Source organism: Alosa pseudoharengus, unplaced genomic scaffold (genome assembly GCF_046254945.1).
Source record: "Alosa pseudoharengus isolate Yale_2024_CS ecotype anadromous, Long Island Sound unplaced genomic scaffold, YU_APseudo_1.1 YU_APseudo_1.1_scf_1, whole genome shotgun sequence".
NCBI lineage: Eukaryota > Metazoa > Chordata > Actinopteri > Clupeiformes > Clupeidae > Alosa > Alosa pseudoharengus.
Genome location: NW_027468564.1, coordinates 37,401,160 through 37,422,555, shown reverse-complemented (window position 1 = coordinate 37,422,555; position 21,396 = coordinate 37,401,160). Strand labels below are relative to the sequence as shown.

At 44.8% G+C, this 21,396-nt stretch overlaps 1 protein-coding gene across 2 annotated transcripts; it reads left to right on the top strand.

The window, feature by feature from the left end:
• Positions 1-858: 858 nt before the first annotated feature.
• LOC143126946 (thioredoxin domain-containing protein 11-like) lies at positions 859-20,986 on the top strand. Of its 2 annotated transcripts, XM_076288298.1 has the most exons (13): positions 859-1,183; positions 3,380-3,451; positions 3,565-3,781; positions 4,904-5,001; positions 5,320-5,449; positions 10,931-11,024; positions 12,315-12,427; positions 12,919-13,119; positions 13,627-14,422; positions 16,642-16,784; positions 17,417-17,529; positions 18,861-18,941; positions 19,399-20,986. In XM_076288298.1, the coding sequence occupies exons 1-13, from the start codon at positions 1,059-1,061 to the stop codon at positions 20,033-20,035; spliced, it is 2,820 nt and encodes a 939-aa protein (XP_076144413.1). In that variant the 5' UTR covers positions 859-1,058; the 3' UTR covers positions 20,036-20,986. The 2 variants fall into 2 exon arrangements, with proteins under 2 accessions (XP_076144413.1, XP_076144414.1); XM_076288299.1 differs by lacking the exon at positions 3,380-3,451.
• The last annotated feature ends 410 nt before the right edge of the window (positions 20,987-21,396 follow it).

Sequence of the window (21,396 nt, the reverse complement as noted above, 5' to 3'; positions counted from 1 at the left end):
GAGCAACGCACACTCCTAACAAAGAAGCACTCAGACAAATGTATGTAAAAACAGTGAGTTGGTGTTTCGAAAACTGCATGTTTACATTTAACATCTGCACTCATGCACAGAACAAACTCCAACACCTTGCCTATAACTCAGCATGAATGAGTGGATTCAAGTTGAGGACGTTGAATGTCATGATTAAAACTTTTACAAGTTCTCAATGAGGTGACATATAAAACATAAGCCTATGACACTGGTTGAAAATGTCCACGTAGCAAGTATGTGGAACAGACATATAGTCATTGCACTAGACCACAATACTGCTGTTCAAGGTTTTTTTTTCTGTAAAAAGGTCTATTAGGATAGCCCATTGAAAAGTGTAAGACGTTTGTTTAGCTTAGCGTTGATTCCTGAGCAACAGTAACAGGCTAAAGATAACAAACACATATCTTAGGCCATTCTCATACCCTTCATAGGCCATTCTCATATTAGTGCATACACTTAGCCTTTTGATAGGGAGCTGTAAAGGAGAAGACATTCTCTACAAATAGTCCATCATTTCAATCAGGGAAAGCGCGCCTCCTAGCGACTAGTTCAATGAATGCTGTGAGGCGCATTCTCTCTCAGGGTTGATCACCAAAGTAAGAACTTACTCGTGAGTGTATCGAGCCTCCTATGAAACTATGGGGTTTTTTTTCGTCAGCTGTGCATAAGATGGGTTGTAGCCATTTAATGACAGTGTTACTGTGCTACTCTGAGAGCAGAAAAATATATACGATGATGTGACGATAACCATGTGCCACTATCTACGTTTTGACATTTTTTGAGACATTTGTCCGGTTCCTTAGGCTACACGGGGTTACGCTCCCTGCCTAAGCGGAAGTGTTAAGACTACGTGGGGAAGAAAGGTTGGTCCGATATGTGTTTGAGAAATCGTATTATTGCCGGTGGGTCAATGTTTTAGAAACCGACCATTCATGAGTGCTCGGATCCGTTCCCCACCCCTTTAGGCAAATGTCGGCACACCGTGCGCACCGGGGAGAATAAATGGGAGGGACGGCGCGAGATCTGTAATGCTGCGCCGGTCGCGGGTGTATCTCCGGCAGGTGGTGAATCTGATGGCCCGGAGACCCGATCTGTTGTGTGGAGCCATCCTGCTAAGCGTCCTCCTCATACTAGCGGTCAAATTTACCTGCAGGTGAGTTGATGCGCTTTCGCTATGTCCACTATTCGCTATGTCCACTATTATTTGTCATAAAACTGGCTTTAGAGTGACGTGACACGGTCCTTTAGCCCCTCTCTCTCTCCAGACCCAACGTCACGTATCAGGCTAATCTCTGTGCAGCGGAGCAGCTTGCAATCAAGACATTGTTTATGAGTGGGTTATTAGCAGTTCGCTCCCAAGTCGTTGAGAGTGTTCGTTTGATAGGAATTTGTCCATGCCTCCCCCTTTACGACATCTAACTAGCTATCTTTGCTAGCTGATGTTTGCCTGTTGTCAGTCGACATATCCGTGATAACTGACGTGTCATATTGGTAAACAATGCTGAACAGGCGCACATATTAGTCGAAGACCAGCCATGGAATGTTGTGCTGCAAAGTTAGGCTACGGACATTGGTCAACCATACGGTTTATTGATTTAAGTTTACCGGATATTTGAATCTAGGCTAGTTGTTCCAAAAGCTGTTCACAGCAAGTTAAAAAGTCATTAAAAGTTGACTACACTCTGCCCTGATAGAGAATCGGCCCTGAAGGCTAGGGAGGAGGACGAGTTATTTTCAGCTTCTTAGACATTTCTATCCAATCTCGTCTCCATAACCTCATGATTTCGACCCTGAAGAAGGATTTGCGGTTCTTCACGGTACATTTGTAAGGGACTTTAGGCTTCTGCAGACCAATGCATAAACCAACAATGGGGATGCATCTCTGCATTCTGACAGATGAATCGTCAAGTTCAACCGTGAGGAAGTTTCCCCCGGAGATTCTGAGTTGAACCAAAGTCTGGTTGAACTCGCTGCAGCAAGAAATGCAGATATGCACATTTAGGATTTATTTATTGGTGCACACAATGCGAGACACGCTGAAACACTGGCAAACACGCAGTCGAAGGAGCTGGACTTCTACTGTATTTAGGGCATGCCCCCCTTTTCTGCAAATTTCAGTTTGCAGTCAGCAGCATATACCTCCCTGAGTCTTTTTTCTGTACTCTGTACTGCTCTTCCTTCCCTTCCCTCCTCATCTCCCCCTTCATCTCTTTGTGTTGCTCTCTCTTTCCTTCATACCCCCCCTCCATACCCTCCTTTCTTTTCTCTTTGTCTGTCCATCGCTATACACCTCCCTCATCCACCCCTGTCTCTCTATCCTCTGTCTCCCACATCCCCACTGCCTTCTGTATCCCTCTTTGACAGTGGTACTCCATGCCTCTCTGGGCCTTTTCATTCTGTGTTATTTTCCCTCCCTCTCTCTCTCTTTCTCCCTCACCACCCCATCCCTTCTTTCTACACACTGTCTCTTCCTTTCTCTTCACCCCTCTCTTTCTTCTTCCCACCCTCTCTTTCTCTGTCCCTCTCTTTCTATCTCTCCACCCCCCCCACCCCCTCAGTGTACTCTCTCTTTCTATTTGGTCACTTTGGATTTGTAATAAAATTCACTGTAAGTCACTTTGGATAAAGGCATCAGCTACATGAGTGAATTTAATGAATAAATATGAAATGTAGCCTGTGAAGAAGTCTTTGCCCTCAGTCATACCCTACCTAACATTAACATTATGCTATTGATTCAGTTTTTTTTTTTTTAAAACAAACTTCAGGTACCTCAGACCTTGAATTTCCCCTTGGGGATCAATAAAGTATCTATCTATCTATCTATCTAGGTTTGTTCCTCCCTCCACAACATTATTACTTAACACTTGCATTATTTATTGCTGCAAGAGAAGAGAAGCCGAAACCCATGATGTAACAATACATCCTTTAACAATTTCCACTGACAGTAAATGGATCTTGGGGGGACACTGTGCCACAAGCCACTGGCCACCACGTGGGCACTTTGAATCCGACCCACGGTCATTTCATGATCCCGCTCCATTTCCTTCTCTCTCCTACTCACTTCCTGTCACTCCTCACTGTCAAAAACCTAAACAGGTCGTCAAATGTAAAGTCTCAATTGTAATTGCGAGTGGGCCTGGAAAAGGCTAATTGACTTGCAACTTCGAGCAGGAGCAGGGGCGTAAATAGCGTAAGTGAAATTAAACCTAAATTGGTGCAATAAACTCTTACCAAATCGTTTCATAAATCGTCTCTTAAACGAAGGATTTAAATGCAGATGTTTACTCAATTCCAAAGAGATATACGCCCATGCCGGATTAGCGATTGTATTTGCATGCCCGTGTTTTAGGGACATTGGAAATGGGCTTCAATGGCCTCTGGGCCAGACGGACCTGCAGAACAAATCCCAAATTTGCCAAAGGTTCGTATGGGTATTCCCAGGCTACCTCCTCACCGGCCAAAAGCTCAAAAGATAATACACTTTAAGAAAGAAAAAAAATACGAAACAATAATGTTCCTCTTATCCCCTTCCAGCCGGGCGAAGAATGTGGTGGCCCAGGCTCCGGCGCCGGTGCGGTTCTTCGCGGCGGACGCCCCGGTGGTGGACCTGTACCTGGGCCAGCTGGAGCAGGTGGAGCGACTGAGGGCGCTGGCCGAGGTCTCGCTGGTCTTCTTCTACGCGCCCTGGTGCGCGCACTCTGTGGCCGCCCGCGACCAGCTGCAGCACGTGGCCCAGCGCCTCGGCCACGAGGTGAGCCGACAGAGCGCGTGCGTGTGTGTGTGTGTGTGTGTTCGTGTGTGTGTGTGTGCGTGTGCACGTGCCTGTGCCTGTCTCTGTCTCAGCGTCTGCATCTGTGTGCAGTGCTGTGTGTGTGTGTGTGCAGTGGTGTGTGTGTGTGTGCAGTTGTGCTGTGTGTGTTTGTGCAGTGCTGTGTGTGTGTGTGTGCAGTGGTGTGTGTGTGCAGTTGTGCTGTGTGTGTTTGTGCAGTGGTGTGTATGTTTGTGCAGTGGTGTGCATGAGTATGTTGTGTGTAGCGGGGTGATGCAATATGTGTGCTAATGTGCATGGTGATTGCTAAGATAAGTAAGAGTAGGTTGTGTGTGGGTGTGTGTGTCTCTGTCTCTCTCTCTCTCTCTCTCTCTCTCTCTCTCTCTCTGTGTGTGTGTGTAAATGATTGATGGTGCGATGTGTGTTTGTTGTGCTTATTGGTACTTGCAGGCTGTTCCTTCTCTGTGCCCTTTAATGGCTGTCTGGGTGGTTATCCTTTGTTGCCTGCCTCTTTTGAGGTCTGTTTGTCTAGTGAAACATTAGACAGCTCTACATTTGTATATGCCCATATGTCTCTGTGTGCTGTTTGTGTGTGAAGGTGTTGAATGTAGTGGAGTATTTGCTTACGCCTTTGAGTACAGTCTCTTCGTACATTAGCTTGACGCAAAGGGATGTCAGCGATGGATAAGTTGTATTCGTTCAGCTGGAGGGTTAGAAGAACAGCCTATACAAGGTGTGTGTTTGTCTGTGTCTGTGTGTGTGTCTGTGTGTGTGTGTGTGTCTCTGTGTCTGTGTTTGAGTGTGCAGTCTTTGCACTCAAATATTTATTGGATTTAGCACATCTCTGTGTGTGTGTGTGGTAGGTGCTTGTATGTGGTTTTGCACCTGCTCCTCCATTGTTGAGTGAGTGCATAAACTCTCCATTATGGTCAAGTGAAACCTTTAATTTTCCCACTAGACTCCCCAGCGCTGTGAGATTGATGAGTAAACCAGGTGCACTGGTCACCACTCGTCATTGTGACAGTTTGTGTTGTTGTTTGAGTGGTTGTTGTTGTTTGTTGTTTGTGTTGTTGTTGACGGCAACGGGGCCTCTTGGCTGTGCAGGTGCTGTTTGTGGCAGTGAACTGCTGGTGGAACCAGGGGAAGTGCCGGCGACAGAAGAACTTCTACCAGTACCCCGTCATCCACATCTACTACAGAAGGTACCGGAAACAATGTTGCCGCCAATGGACTGACTGTATGACTGACTGACTGACTGACTCCTCACTGTTTGTAGATGACTCCTGATGTAGATATGAATATATGAACGATTCTGAGTTTGTGTTTGGTATGGTGAGGTTAACAGCACCCTGGAGACTGAGCATTGTCTGTTCTGGTTAAAGTATAGGTCGAAGTATAGAATTAATGTTGATTTGAAACAACTCAAAGCTTTATTGGCAGGGCCATTAAAATAGAAACAGTTTTGCAAACATCAAAACATGTCAAATAACGTCCCCCCCCCCCCCCCCTCTCTCTCTCAGGTTTGGGCCCATTGAGTATAAGGGTCCCTTCACTGCACTCTATGTGGAGCGCTTTATCCAGAAGGTCGTCACCCCTCTCACGTATCTCCCGTCCAGGGACATCCTCGAGGACTTCCTCTCCTACCATGAGGTAACGTTACTGCCCCCCTACCATGAGGTAACGCTACTGCCCCCCTACCATGAGGTAACGCTACTGCTATTGCCCCCCTACCATGAGGTAACGCTACTGTCCCCCTACCATGAGTATTGCCCCCCTACCATGAGGTAACGCTACTGTTCCCCTACCATGAGGTAACGCTATTGCCCCCCTACCATGAGGTAACGCTACTGCCCCCCTACCATGAGGTAACGCTACTGCTATTGCCCCCCTACCATGAGGTAACGCTATTGCCCCCCTACCATGAGGTAACGCTACTGCCTCCCTACCATGAGGTAACGCTACTGCCCCCCTACCGCCCCCCTACCATGAGGTAACGCTACTGCCCCCCTACCGCCCCCCTACCATGAGGTAACGCTACTGCCCCCCTACCATGAGGTAACGCTACTGCCCCCTACCATGAGGTAACGCTACTGCCCCCCTACCATGAGGTAACGCTACTGCATCACCATCACCTCACTACTCATTCATCACCATCACCAGCGGTGGTGGTGGCAGCTTCTGTGGATGGCATACTGTTATTGGTGAAATAAATGTAAGCAGGCGATTCAGATGCAGTTTCTTTTTTTGTTTTACATTATTAGTTTGACATCCTGTTGGTAAAGTTGGTCTTGAACATAACCATAGTTTGATTGATTAGGGCTTTCCTCTGGGTTAACTGGCCTCTTTATCGCCTGGTTTGGTCTCAATTCAATCCTAATTTATTGATATAGTCTGTGAAAGAATGGCAGTTTGTATGCGTGGTGCTGTTGAAAGAGGTTTTTTCTTTAGGTCAGTCTGCAGAGACATACTTTTTTTAGGTCAATGAGCATCATACGTAGTGATGTGCATCATACAGTTTGATGTTCCAGGCTCAGGACCAATCATAGCTTTTTGCATGTGTCTGTCTCTTGCTTTCTCTCTCTCTCTCTCTTTCTCTCTCTCTCTCTCTCTCTCTCTCTCTCTCTCTCTCTCTCTCTCTCTCTCTCTCTCTCTTTCTCTTTCTCTGTGTGTGTGTGTGTGCATGCTTGCACGCTTGTGTGTAAAATAAGGCATTTTGTGACGTTCCGTAGTCTTTCCTGAGCTGACACTGTGGCTCGTACACGTTTGGACAGGTGACCTTTTCATTAGAATTTTTCTGATTTCAAAACAAGCGTCGGCACTGAGAAATGACACCCCCTCATGTTTCGTGTTGAGATGCTGTGAAAAGTGTCACGACACATGAGGCTGCCCTATATCAGGGCGCTTTTAGGGACGCAGTGAAAATAGAATCCCCAGCTCCACTTAGCTTCATCACTTCATGCATGGAACCGTGAAATTACGTACTGTGATGTAGATGGCTAGAAACACCATGAAACGGAGTGCTTCTTTAATAGAGTTTAACAAAGTACCAATGTTTTGCTTTGTTTTGCTTTGGTTTTCAAACACTACATTTGCCTGGTCCATTTTGCTCAGTTTGTCTACATCATGTTCAGTTCCTAAAACTAACACCTTAAAAATATATATTTTTTTCAATTACATTTGTTTTCATAGTTTTTATCCTTGATGTTTTGTAGATATATACTCTCAAAAATGCCTTAACCTGGAAACCTCTGAAAGATGACAGATTAGAGCTGCAACTAACTAATTATTTTCATAATCTATTAATCTTAATCGATTAATCTTATCAAAATAGTTGATGATTAATTTAATAGTCAAAAACTAATCGATTAATCATTGCAGCTCTAGTTTACATAGGAAGGGTTTGCAATGTTGGTCTGTCAGAAACATGCTCAGGTGCTATTCTACAAGCCCAGTCTCTCTTTTTACACTTTTTTTTCTAAAATCTCAGACCGTATAGAAAATCAGTGAGCACACTTTACAAACTGGTAGTGATTCGGTCATACTGAGAACATGGTTATCTTCCAACCTACAAAGTTTTTGCTGGCTATGAATAATATTTTTCTAAATATTAATGCCCAAACATGTCTTTCCACACATGTTTTTCAGGCTAAAACTGAGATGATATGATATACATAGGATTTGAAAAGAAATATTTAGCAGGCCTCGATTTTGGGACCCAATTAATGCTACAGACAAGAAGTCTGAGACGGTTCATCAGCAGCCTTATCTGGTTTGACGTGGAATTGCTCAACTGTGCTAACCTTGAATGTTTGTGTGGGTGTGCTTGGATGCTTGAGCTGGGTGAAGTGGGTGGGTGTACTGAAAACAATGGCATGACATGTCACCAAACTAGTTTGGCAGGTGTCCTGCCCCTTGGTTTGACCTGTCGGGGGGGTGACTACACCGTTGCCTTATCTCTCTAGATCAGTACTGTTGTGGCTTACAGGGGCGCTCCTGGGGCCTGTACTACGAAGGGAGCTTAACCTACCCAGATGTAACCCAGGGTTACTTTGTTAAACCGGGGTTGACAAAACCTGGTTATCTTTAGTGGTGTTAATCGGTACTACGACGCTGATTATGAAGTTGATTTGTTGAGCCGGGGTTAACCTCATTGGAGTTTGTGCGCGTTCACATAAAAGGGGCGGGTTGCAGCGCAAATCACCACTTTCAGTGATGACGCATTCATCTTATTTTACGGATGGGGAATGCACAATTATTATGACAAGTTATGAGGAATTAAAACCCACTCTACGACAAAAATCAAATACGTCGGCAGTGAACAAAGCAAGCTGGCAAGGCTGTTGGCAACGTATTGCAGATCCTAAAAGTAAAGTTTTATTTCCACATGATCTTCACATACGGAGGATTAATAGCTTGCGGAATGTATTTAATGAGTTGAAATAATTAAATTGCTTATTTTGAGTTCATAGAAATGCCTACAGATGCAACACAATTTAGAAGTGGGCATATAGATTACAGTAATAAGGATAATTGAATGTTTAAGTAGCCCCATTGACTGATTTAGTGTATGCCTAATCCTGTGAACATTTCAGATGCAACACCATTGCCAAACGCACATGGCAGCAGGTGAAAATGAAACACAAACACATTATTCAGAATAGTGGTTTATATAGTCATAGCTTGCATTAATATTTCTTAATTATGAAAATATGTAGGCCTATGATTATAGCCTTCACTTGACCTCTGTTTTACAGCTAACAAGAAAAAGGTGTCTTTGAACACTACTGTAAGGCACCAGAGTGTTTTACAGTAGCAGAGGAGTTGGCCATCGCAAATAATAGTGGAAGGCCGATTATGGAGGGGGTTGAGGGAGGCATTCGGTCGGATTCTGGTGCTGTGGAAATGTGTAGCCTTTATGTGCAGGGTAGCCTACAGTAATATGACATTCAATTCAACAAGTTTGTTAAAATGGTGATTTTTATTTATTAGGCCTACTGTAGGCTATGTGCGATTTATTTTAGGCTATTCTTGCTCAGATGTTCAGCATACTGTAGGCCTATGTCCGATTTATTTTAGGACATACAGTATTCTTGCATCACTGATTGAATACATGAATGTCCACGTATGGGCATTGCTATGAGACGTCTTCCTAGATCATCTGACAAAGATAACGAATTCCCTCGGCTGACAATCTATATCTTCATAGAGAATATCGTCCGGGTAGGCTATATATATTTTCTGGCGGTCTCTAAAACCCCTCGCCCTGCGAAGAGAGTCCCTCACGATTTGCGCTCCAATGTCGTATGGATCATCCAGGTACGCCGACATGTCTCGGGAGAAATTGTTAGTGGAGGGGTGGTACTTATAAAGGGTGTGGTTAACGGAAACCTCGGGTTAACCAAGAACATAACCTGGTCGGAGCAGGTTTGAGATGCAGCGTAAATTGCCATGGCAGCATACCTCGGTTAAAACCTATCCACCTTTCGTAGTACGGGTTAATCGGGAAGTTACGCCACACGTGATCAAGTTACTCTCGAAGTTACCCAGATAAGCCAGAAACCCCGCTTCGTAGTACAGGCCCCTGGTGAATTCCTGGGTTGATGTCTAAAAAAACACTTTTGGCGGCTCTGATTCAGCCCTGCACAGGATATTTTTAGGCATGTCTTTGCACTGTAATATAATTTAGGTCTAGTTGTGTACTATGCCCATTTCTTCTTCTTTTTTAAATAAGAACACTAACAATAGCAAAATACTAACAATATAATATACATATCTGTAATACAATGTGAAAATTGTATTATTATGTTTTTCCAGTTGCTACTTTTCTAATTTGTGGACTATTTCATTAAGAATTTTAATTTGTGGATAACCACTACCCAAGTCCGTTGTGGCGTTGCTTCTACATGTAGCCAAACTGTCTCAGTTATTTGCCTAAATCCTCTTGCTTTCCTCTTCGCTGTCTGCCTCAGCGTAACACAGCAGTGCAATCCCTGCTGTTCAAACCTTTGCATACTGCCCCATGCTGGCGAAACATAAGAGTCATTTGTGTGGCAGACACAGTGTGGGAACAAAAAGCTGTTTCCATAATCATTCTTCTATCTTTAGAGGGCAAAATAGGCCCGTTTTGACAGTAGCAACAATGGGGCCTTTTAAAATGCCCAAGGGCGTTAGTTAAGTCTCTCATGACACCTGGCTTATAACAGCCTGGGGCATAGCTTTACAGGAAATTAAAATGAAATGACCTACTTTGAGGCATAGACAATTTTTAGTAGGATTTATTAAAGTGGGTGTTTAAGGTTGGTTGTGTAGAAAGAAAGAAAGAAAGAGAAAAAGAGAAAGAAAGAAGTGTTATTACAAGTCTCATCACAAATTGATCAAATGAGAATTTCTAATGAAAATAAGTTATTGCTCAACATGTGCACTTGAACTCTCTAGCTTGCATCTGAGCAATGAATTCAGTGATATCTGTGATTGTTGTGACCTGTTTACTACATATGATATGGTTCCAAAATGCTATATATCCGTTTTAAAAAAACTGTTGTTTGTGTGAGCTTAAAGGTATACAGTTGTTGAACCTAGTGAAAGGTTGTTGATATTTGAGTTCAACAGCCAATCAAATTACACGACTCTCATCTGGGGTGTTGAAGCAACCAATCAAATAACACCCCTAAGCAACGCCTGAACACATGTAGCACATCTGTTTTGTAAAAATGTTTACCTAATTTTGAACTGTCACTGCATACCTGTGTTGGCGTATTGTTGCAAACTCTGCAGAATCATTTGAAGAGTTTGGTTCCAAAATGCTTTATCTCCATTTTCAAAAACATTGAAGTCAAATTTCAATTGTGTTGTTTTGATTGAGTAAAGATAAATCAAATAACAATACCATTATACAGTTCTACTGAAATTACTTGGAAAACAAAATGTATTATTAATTATTAATGAAAATTCATTATAATGGTGATTATACAAACTCTTCATATGATCCTCTTTTATATGCTTGCACCTTGTTATGTAATGTACTCAAGCAGGAGTTATGTCACTGTTTTATTACTTTGTTCTCTAAAATATGTGTGTGTGTGTGTGTGTGTGTGTGTGTGTGTGTGTGTGTGTGTGTGTGTGTGTGTCCAGACAGGGGTGGTGGGGTTCTTCGAGTTCAACTCCTCCCCTCAGCCTCCAGGCTACATCACCTTCCTCTCATCAGCCCTGCAAGCCCTCAAGAGAGGTGAGACCCCACTCATCAACCGTACAACTATATCATAACCATAACCATGCATTAACAAGCCACTCATCAACCGTACAACTATAACATAACCATGCATTAACAAGCCACTCCTCAACCGTACAACTATAACATAACCATGCATTAACAAGCCACTCATCAACCGTACAACTATATCATAACCATGCATTAACAAGCCACTCATCAACCGTACAACTATATCATAACCATGCATTAACAAGCCACTCATCAACCGTACAACTATATCATAACCATGCATTAACAAGCCACTCATCAACCGTACAACTATATCATAACCATGCATTAACAAGCCACTCATCAACCGTACAACTATATCATAACCATGCATTAACAAGCCATTCCTCAACCGTACAACTATATCATAACCATAACCATGCATTAACAAACCACTCATCAACCGTACAACTATATCATAACCTTGCATTAACAAGCCACTCATCAACCGTACAACTATATCATAACCATAACCATGCATTAACAAGCCATTTCTCAACCGTACAACTATATCATAACCATGCATTAACAACCCACTCATCAACCGTATAACTATGTCATAACCATGCATTAACAAGCCACTCATCAACCGTACAACTATATCATAACCATAACCATGCATTAACAAGCCACTCCTCAACCGTACAACTATACCATAACCATGCATTAACAAGCCACTCATCAACCGTACAACTATATCATAACCATGCATTAACAAGCCACTCATCAACCGTACAACTATATCATAACCATAACCATGCATTAACAAGCCACTCATCAACCGTAAAACTATATCATAACCATGCATTAACAACCCACTCATCAACCGTAAAACTATATCATAACCATGCATTAACAACCCACTCATCAACCGTACAACTATATCATAACCATGCATTAACTGCAGAATAACCAAACCATAACTATACATAAGCCATATATCAACTATTGATTACCCATATTGTAACCATACATTAGTTATACCATAACCATAAATTAACCATAACCTAAGCATACATTAACTATAAAATAAATATACTATACTATTATGATACAACAACCAAACTATAACCATACATCAACCGCAGCATGATGCTGTGTAAAGAAGTGAGCATAAAAACTCTACACATTACCTCATGTTCTGGCAGACCGATGCCATACCACCTGGTGCGGTCTTGATTGAAGGACGTGCCATGTTCTTGCAATTCTGGCAAATTCGATCTCGGGTCTCATCACGCTGTTCTCTCACTGGTCCAGATTTTCAGGGGGTGGTGCGTTTTGGCGTGGTGACCAATCGCAGGGTAGCGGAGGCCATCTCAGTCCAGGAGGATGAGACGGTCTACCTCCACAGACACTTCAACTCCTCCCTGGTGAGTTTCTCAATGCCACACTCAGTACTAATGTGCAAACACCAGTCAAGTAGTTCACGAGGTTACAGAGAGGATGACCGCACAAGCAAAAGCTGATAGTATTACTGCTGTCACTATGGTAACTGCAGTTACCATTACTCCTCTGTTTCTATGGTTACAATGAATACCACTGTTATTTTTATGATTGTCATCAATAGACTTGTTAAACCACCGTTACTACAATACCTATTGTGTTTATATTTATGTTTGCGTAGTAAACACCTTCACCCAAAGCAACTTAACAACATAGAATACCAATAACCAATAGAAACACAATAGCTTGGATGATCTCTTCTGCCTCCTTCTCCTCTTTCATCTTTCTCTTCCTCCCTCCATTTCCTTCTCTCCTCCTCCTCTCCCCCCACCTCCCTTCTCCATCTCTTCCTCCCCACATTTCCCTGTTTTCATCCTCTCCCTCCTCCTCCTCCTCCTCCTCCTCCTCCTGTGTGCAGATCTTCCCGCGTTGGGAGCGTAACTTCACAGCGGAGAACATCTGCAGCTGGGTGTTCCAGCACCGGGAGAGCCTGCTGCCCTGGGTGCCCCAGACCGGCGCCAAGAGCCGCAGCCTGGAGCAGGAGCTCCGCAAGGGCCCCGCGCTCCTCCTCTTCCTGCCACATGACCCGCTGGCAGCCAATCACCCGCTGCAGGAGCAGGTGAGGAGCCCGCCCACCTGCCTATGGCTACGGTGGTTTTGATTGGAGCTCGCCTGGATTGGGGATCGGTGGTTGTTTTACAATGTTATACTTGTAGGGAGACATGCCCTGGGTGGGAAACGTCCATCCACTCCCTGCATAGTGTACAATAGAGAATAGCCACTATATATAGTAGTTATTCACTATGATAGGGCTGCCACTAATAATTGTTTTCATAGTCAATTAATCTGGTGTGTGTGTGTGTGTGTGTGTGTGTGTGTGTGTACAATAGAGAATAGCCACTATATATAGTAGTTATTCACTATGGTAGGGCTGCCACTAATGATTGTTTTCATAGTCAATTAATCTGGTGTGTGTGTGTGTGTGTGTGTGTGTGTGTGTGTGTACAATAGAGAATAGCCACTATATATAGTAGTTATTCACTATGGTAGGGCTGCCACTAATGATTGTTTTCATAGCCGATTATTAATCTGATGATTGTGTGTGTGTTTTATTTTCTTCTCCCAGATTGCGGAGATTGCCGTGCGCTATCACTCGTGTCCAGAGGATCTGATCTCACAGTACACTAAGGGCGGCGTCGGGGTCTCCCGCGTCCCGGTGGGTCCGCTCTGCTGCAACACCCTGGTGCTGCCCGGCTGGAGCTCAGTGTCCGGTTCTGCCCAGAACGTCTGCGAGCTCTGCCTGAACCGCTCCGACGGACCTGCTGCGGTGGCCTCGGCGAACCCGGCGTCCCCAGACGGGGGCGGAAACGGGATCGTTGACCGCGGCGCTCGTGGTTCCCACCGCTGCTCTGTGCTGGAGCTGGAGGCGGCGCTGGAGTCCTACCTGCGGCACCTGTCCATCTCGGGCGGGCGCCTCACCCCCCACGCCCACACCCACACGCCGCCCGCCCTGCTCGCCCCCACCTGCAGCAACGTCCGCAACACCTACAACCCCTTCAGCCACTACAGTGCCTGCTGTGGCCCCCTGCTGGCCAAGATGGGAAACCGCACCCGTGCCTCTTCAGACGAGTCGCAGGAGTCGCGGGTCTCCCCGAGCGAGCCCGCCAACGCCTCCGCGACAGCGGCCTCCGCGGCTGCGGACGACTGCCCGTTGGGCGACGGGATCGCGGGGCTCCGCTGTCGGACGAACAAGACGCTGCGGTTCTACCTGCTGGACTCGCACCTGCACTGGGAGCTCGCCACCCGGCTCGGAGCGCCAGGGAACCGGAACAACAGCGATCGCACTTTCGCTGCGATTGTGGACCTCCAAGACGAGACTCACTATGTTCTGGATCACAGAGGACGCCTAATGGACACACTAGGTACAACAGCACACAGTAGGATGAGAAGTTGTGGGTTCAATTCCCGGCTTCCACCGTTGTGCCCTTGAGCAAGGCACTTAACCCAGAGTTAGTCAGGGGACAATGGTACACAAGTATGGAATCAATTTTGTGTCAAAAAAATTAAAGAATACTTATAAAATAGCAAGCAAAAAAAATCAAATCAAAATACCAAATAGAAAAAATCAAACAAAATGTTTTAACTCAATTAAAAAATACAAGATTGCAATGAAATCATTTGGGTAACCGTGTAACATATTTGTCTTTGCCTCTTTCTCAGTTTTGTTTGCTGCTGTTTTCTTTGATTACGATTCCAGCTTTCTCGTTTGCGCTCCCTGACTTTTTGATTGCGGTTTTGACACAAACGTGTCGGGGGCATAGGTCAGGGGGTTGGGATTTCCTTGGGTGCATTCCCATTGGCTTATTTATGTTTGACGGACAGCTAAGCAAGTTTACGATTCAGTTTATTATTAACAATTGTAACTATTACTGATTGTACATTGTTGTTTACAGGAGCAAGTACGAACTGAGTTCTTACAAAGAATACAACAAAGATTCCTCTTAATGTTGAGAAATGAAGCAGTAGACCTCGGCTATCTATTAGATGTTGCCCAGCAGGAATGGAATGTTAGCTACTAGCTAGCCTACCGAGCGGGGCTCAAGGCGAGGCGGTGTGTCTTGACGTGAGCTAGCCGGTTACCGAGCGGGGCTCAAGGCAAGGCTGTTGTGATTGTGCTTGACTGGGACTAGAGGTTACCGAGCTGGGCTCAAGGTAAACCGCTCCGTGTTTGTGTTAGACAGAGGCTTGACTTGGCTGAGCTGGGCTCCAGGCGAGGCTACCGCAGTGTTTCCTCTAGGATTTTTTTAAGCAGTGGGGGCAGGCCTGTCCGAACAACCCCACCGCCCCCCCGTCCCACGGAACTGACAACTGACACTTCGCTGCAACACAAACAGTTATATGTATTCACCTCTATTCACACACAATGAGGCATTATTTTCAGTTGTGATTGAGCTGTATATTTGGAGAATCTACAACAGGTCTGCACAATGAATTTTGAAAGGCAACTGCGACTATTGTGCGTCTGCCCCATTTCTGATACCGTGGGGGAAGAAAATTAAACCGTGGGGGGCCGCCACTACCAAATCAACGTAGAGGAAACACTGCTACCGTGCTTGTGGACAGTAACGTTAGCCAGTCACCGAGCATGGCTCAAGATGAAGATTCCTCTTAACGGGCTGTTCAGACTACACTCTCGGATAAGTTGGATTGTACTGACGACCTACGTGTTATTTAACCTGGAGCTTGTTGTATTCTTTGTAAGAACTCAGTTCGTACTTGCTCCTGTAAACAACAATGTACAATCAGTAATAGTTACAATTGTTAATAATAAACTGAATCGTAAACTTGCCTATGTCCTGCCTTACCTAGGATGACGTTGTTACAACCAATCAGAAGCAGAGTACGGCATTCGCAATACGCTTGCTTAGCTGTCCGTCAAACATAAATAAGCCAATGGGAATGCACCCAAGGAAATCCCAACCCCCAGACACGTTTGTGTCAAAACCGCAATCAAAAAGTCAGGGAGCGCAAACAAGAAAGCTGGAATCGTAATCAAAGAAAACAGCAGCAAACAAAACTGAGAAAGAGGCAAAGACAAATATGTTACACGGTTACCCAAATGATTTCATGGCAATCTTGTATTTTTTAATTGAGTTAAAAAATTTTGTTTGATTTTTTCTATTTGGTATTTTGATTTGATTTTTTTTGCTTGCTATTTTATAAGTATTCTTTAATTTTTTTGACACAAAATTGATTCCATACACAAGAGCCATTAGTCTTAAAATAGTGTGTGGGAGCAGAGAAGTAAAAAAAAAAACACATGAAAAAGAGTACGGCATTTTCTGATTAGTCTGTTACAAAAAAAACTTCGGGTATGTGTCATCACAACGCCCATTGTTCAAAAACTTGCTCCATGTATAATCACAACGGAATCGAAACTGAAATCATGCAATGCCATTCCATTCATCCATCTATACAGCCTTTTGTAATGGGCCAGGGCGATTACAGTCATAGATAGCAGGCTTCATCATTCAGTTGGTTGGTTTATCATTCAGATGCTTTAGTTGGTTTCATGTTCTAGTTCCTAGTGTTCTTTAAGGGAGAGAGAATGACCTCATATGACCTTGTCTTCCTACTCTAGAACCCTTCATCCAGAACTTCAGCACACCTCATAGCCATTTAAAGAGGCATCTAGTCGGCGACAAAAGACCTCAACCCCCACAATCCTTCATTCAGGAAGTGACAACAGACACCTTCCTGGACATTGTTATGGACCCCAAAAGGGTAAGGATTGATTAAATTAATTTCAGTTAGTTGTCAAAGCTGGATTACATGCAGTAATGTAAAGCCATTTTTGATTATTTAGGTGAATGATTTTGTGTTATTGTATGACAGTTTATCAGTGTTATTTCAGATGTAAATATTGGCTTAGTGTACAAACAAACACTGCCTGAGGATATATGTGTTGTTGACGTACAACCCCCTATAAAAACTAATACACCCAAGGAGTTCCTTGTAATATGCTGCTTTATTTTAGAAGACACATTTTAGATAAGTGTCTTTGTCAAAGTCATGTACAAACCGCACCAGAGTGTAAACTTACTCTACCCCCCCCTCTCTCCCCCTGCATTTCTCTCATCCCTTCCTTCCTTCCCTCTATCTTTCTCTTCTCCTCCCCCATCTCTCTTCTCTTCCCTCTCTTCCCCTCCCTCCTTCTCTCCTCCCTCCCTCCCTCCGTCCCTCCTCCTCTCTCCCTCCTTCCCTCTCCTCTCCTCCCTCCTTCTCTCCTCCCTCCCTCTCTCCTTCCCTCTCTTCCCCTCCCTCCTTCTCTCCTCTCCTCTCTCCCTCCTTCCCTCTCCTCTCCTCCCTCCATCCCTCTCTCTCCTCTCCTCTCTCCATCTCTCTCTCTCCTCCAGGACGTGCTGCTCCTGTACTACACTAACTGGTGTGGCTTCTGCTCCGTGTTGAACCATGTCCTCCTCCAGCTGACCCGCCTCCTCCAGAGCAACCGCAGGTTCACCGTGGCCAGGTGAGTCTCATGGGAGATGGGAGACATTTAGTCAATATGTTATGGATACACTGGGTCTTAGACTCTAAAGTATGTATATCAAGCACTGTTATTGGTGAAAGGTTGCCATAATATGCATTACTGTTCAAAACTGACTCAATATAGATTTATTTTTTTTACGCAAAATGTGCCCTAAATTATAGAATGACTCTATTATTGTTGTTGTTTATTATTACTATTATTATAAGGCTTATTAATTTAGGCTTTTCAACTATTGTTTTTCGACTTTTATTGAAAGGAGAAATCCGGCGAGCTTTCACATAGATCTCTGAAGGAAAAAAAACAAAATCGGTTTTACCTAGCTTGAGTTGCTACAGCCAGCAGCTAACGCAGCCAGGCAGCTACAGCACTACACTCTGGGGGCATGTACATGGGGCAGCTACAGTGCTACACTCTGGGGGCATGTACATGGGGCAGCTACAGCACTACACTCTGGGGGCATGTACATGGAAGCTCACAGACGTTTAACTTGAGCTAGGTAAAACCAATTTTTTTTTGTTTTGTTTTTTTCATACTGTCAATACTAGATCTAGATCTAGTGAAATCTCGCCGGATTTTTCTTTTAACTAATAATGTAGTGTTTATATATTGCATGTCACTTTGGACATAAATGCCTGCCAAACATAACATAGCATGAAACATGGGAAACACAGTTGAGGTTCAAAAGGACAGAGACGATAGAGGGTAGTGAGGTGCTTGTAAATTGTTCCTGTCTAGTGAGGAAGAAGCTGTGATGGATGGATGGATGGATAGATAGATAGATAGATAGATAGATAGATAGATAGATAGATAGATAGATAGATAATTAGATAGATAGAAACATAGATAGATTCTTTATTCATCCCGAGGGAAATTTTAGGCATCCAGTAGCTTATACAACCATAACACAACAAACAAAACACACATACAGTACACGCATATATCTTACAAACATAAAAATCACTCGCAAAAATTGTAAAAAATGAAAGAGCATGTGTAGTGAAGCTTGTGTAGTAGATCAGGTGCGCATCACCTAGCAGGCCCTCTTCTCTGGGCTCATTTATGAGAGACAAATCAGTAGCAGTGATTTCTGCAATCATTTTGGGATTTTCTTTTTATTACATGTCTCTGATGAAGAGCTATATGGTCAGACGGTGGAATGAGTGTGTGGGTGGCAGTCAGAGAACAGTCTAGTGCTTCAGATTCTGCACTGCCCACCTAGAGTGGCCACTTTGCTATTGTACGACTCTGTAATTGTATGCATTGTGACAAGTGAGTCAGCGTTGTTTGTTTCATGTGCTTGCGGTTGCCAGGGTGAACGTTGCCAGTAATGATCTGCCCTGGGAATTCATGGTGGACCACTTCCCTTCCATTCTGCTCTTCCCTAGACACAGGTACAGGTGTGTGTGTGTGTGTGTGTGTGTGTGTGTGTGTGTGTGTGTGTGTGTGTGTGTGTGTGTGTGTGTGTGTGTGTGTCTGTCTCTTTTTGTGTTTGTGTGTGTGTGTGTGGGGGGGGGGGGGTCTTTATGTTTGTGTGCATGAACAGATGTACTGTATGTTCTAAGGTAAAACAGAAAGCAGCCGCTCACATGAAACCATAGTAAAACTCCATCGTGATGACAGATTTAATGGAGAGGCAATGTTCAGAAATGATTATTTCTCTCTCTTTCTCTCTCCCTCTCCCTCTCTCTCTCACTCTCCCTTCCTCTCTCTCCCCACACACACACACACACACACACACACACGTGAATGTTCTCTTTCCTCAGTATTACTTCGAAGGGGTTCTGAAGTTATATAGACATCTTATGTGTCTTCCTTACTTGCTCATATCTCCATTTTCTCTCCCACCAGGAAGCAGTTGAGTGTGAAGTTCGCCGACGACGTGCGCTTCACGCTCCCCAACCTGCTCCGCTTCGTCCTGACGCACACCACCGATGACCCCCACCCTGTGGAACCCTCCTCCTCCTCCTCCTCCTCCTCCTCCTCCTCCTCTTCCTCTTCTTCCTCCTCTTCATCCTCGGCAGCCCGCTCCCTCCTGGAGGCGCAGGTGCGGGCCCTCCGCGGCGAGGTGCGGGTTCTCCACCGGGCGCACGGTCGTCTCTCGCGGCAGCTGGCGGGCGTGTGGCGGGAGAGACGCGCGCTGGCGTTCCAGGCCCGGGCGCTGGCGGCCGAGAACGGCGAGCTGCGTCGGCGCGGCGACGAGCTGGAGGAGCGCCGGCGCGAGAAGAGCCGCGAGCTGGCCGAGGCCGTGGGGCGCCTGCGCGAGCTGGCCGACGCCTCGCGAGGCCTGCTGGCCGAGAACACCGTGCTCAAGGTGCTCCTCGCTGCCCTGAGGGAGCGAGGAGGAGGAGGAGAGGGAGGAGACGAAGAGGAAGGAGGAGGAGGAGGAGAGGAAGGAGGAGGAGGAGGAGGAGGAGGAGACGACCGGAGAGAGACCGATCAGGAAGGAGGAAGAGGAGGTGAGGCGGGCAACCGTGAGGTCTCATGATGAAGAGGATGATGATGATTATGATGAGAGGGAAGAGGAAGAGGAAGGATGATGCATGGGCTCTGATGGAGTGAGTCAACACTGCTGTGGCCGCCGCTGCTGTAGCTGTCGGCGCTAACCACTGGTCTAGACGAAAAGCAAAGACGAGCCAACGAAGAGCAAATGAAGGTGAAGAAAAGAGGAGATACTTTGCCACCCTGTGGAAGACCAGGGTACTACATCAGCTCAGCCATTGAGGCCCAGATTGAGTTGCCAGGGGTCTGGGCTCAAACCCAGAGACTGTATGAGGCAGCAACAGATCACATCCTTAAAGACCACTTTAAAAAAATGTTTTTGCTTTGAAGTAGCTGTTGTGTAATCGGTGGGCTCCTGCTCCATGGCCTTAAACTCAGGAGTAGATGGAGCAGGCTGTCTGTCTGTCTGTCTGTCTGTCTGTCTGTGGAATCAGTTATCACCTGGACACACACGGGCCCCTCAGATCCTACGGTCCCAGGACATTGAGGCATCATCACCTGAACCTGTACATGGTTCTGAGGAGAGAGGGTTCTAAAACTAGATGGACACGATGCGGTTCCTCCGACCCACCCCCCAATAGATAACAATAACAAAATTAGGACTCATCCAAAATAATTTTTTAGCTTCAAACATTGAGGCTATATTTCCATATGTATGAAGGGGATGTAATTGATTGTTTCTTAGTGATGGCAACACTTTTTTTTTTGTTGTTGTTTTTTTTCTTAATCTTTTTCGGTTTGCCAGATTATATTGTTGTTGCAGTGTTTGTCATAAAAAAGTTTTCTATTTTTACACGGATCCTCGAATCACAAAAAAAAACAGAAGAGAGCATCTATTCTTATGTACGTATTCAGGTATGAAAAGCAAACTGCTGCATCTGTTTACATGAGCGTGTGATGTACAGATTTCTACTGATTAAAGTTAATTTAACTTAAACCATCGGCCTCTCTCTCTCTCTCTCTCTCTGCTTGATCTCGTTGGAGACAGGAGGGTGCACATACTGAATGTAGTTTCACAGGGCTTATTTTCCTAACAAATCAAATATTAACAGGCTTCTCACTAAAAGTTACAGCTCACAATTCGGGCTCAATAGATTTTTGTGTAACTCCTATCTGACCGCTCTGTGTGTGTGTGTGTGTGTGTGTGTGTGCCCATTTAAAAATCAAACAAAAAAACTCAGGTGCTCATTCACAGTCCTGGTTCAGTAAATGAGAGAGAAAGACTCCTGCTCCTCCCAAGCTCTTCACTATTCCAAGCAATCCACAAACAAACCTGCATTAAGCACTGTGCCTTTCATGTGCATCAAAAGACATGGGGGGGGTATTCCAAGTAGGTTTAGTGACAAA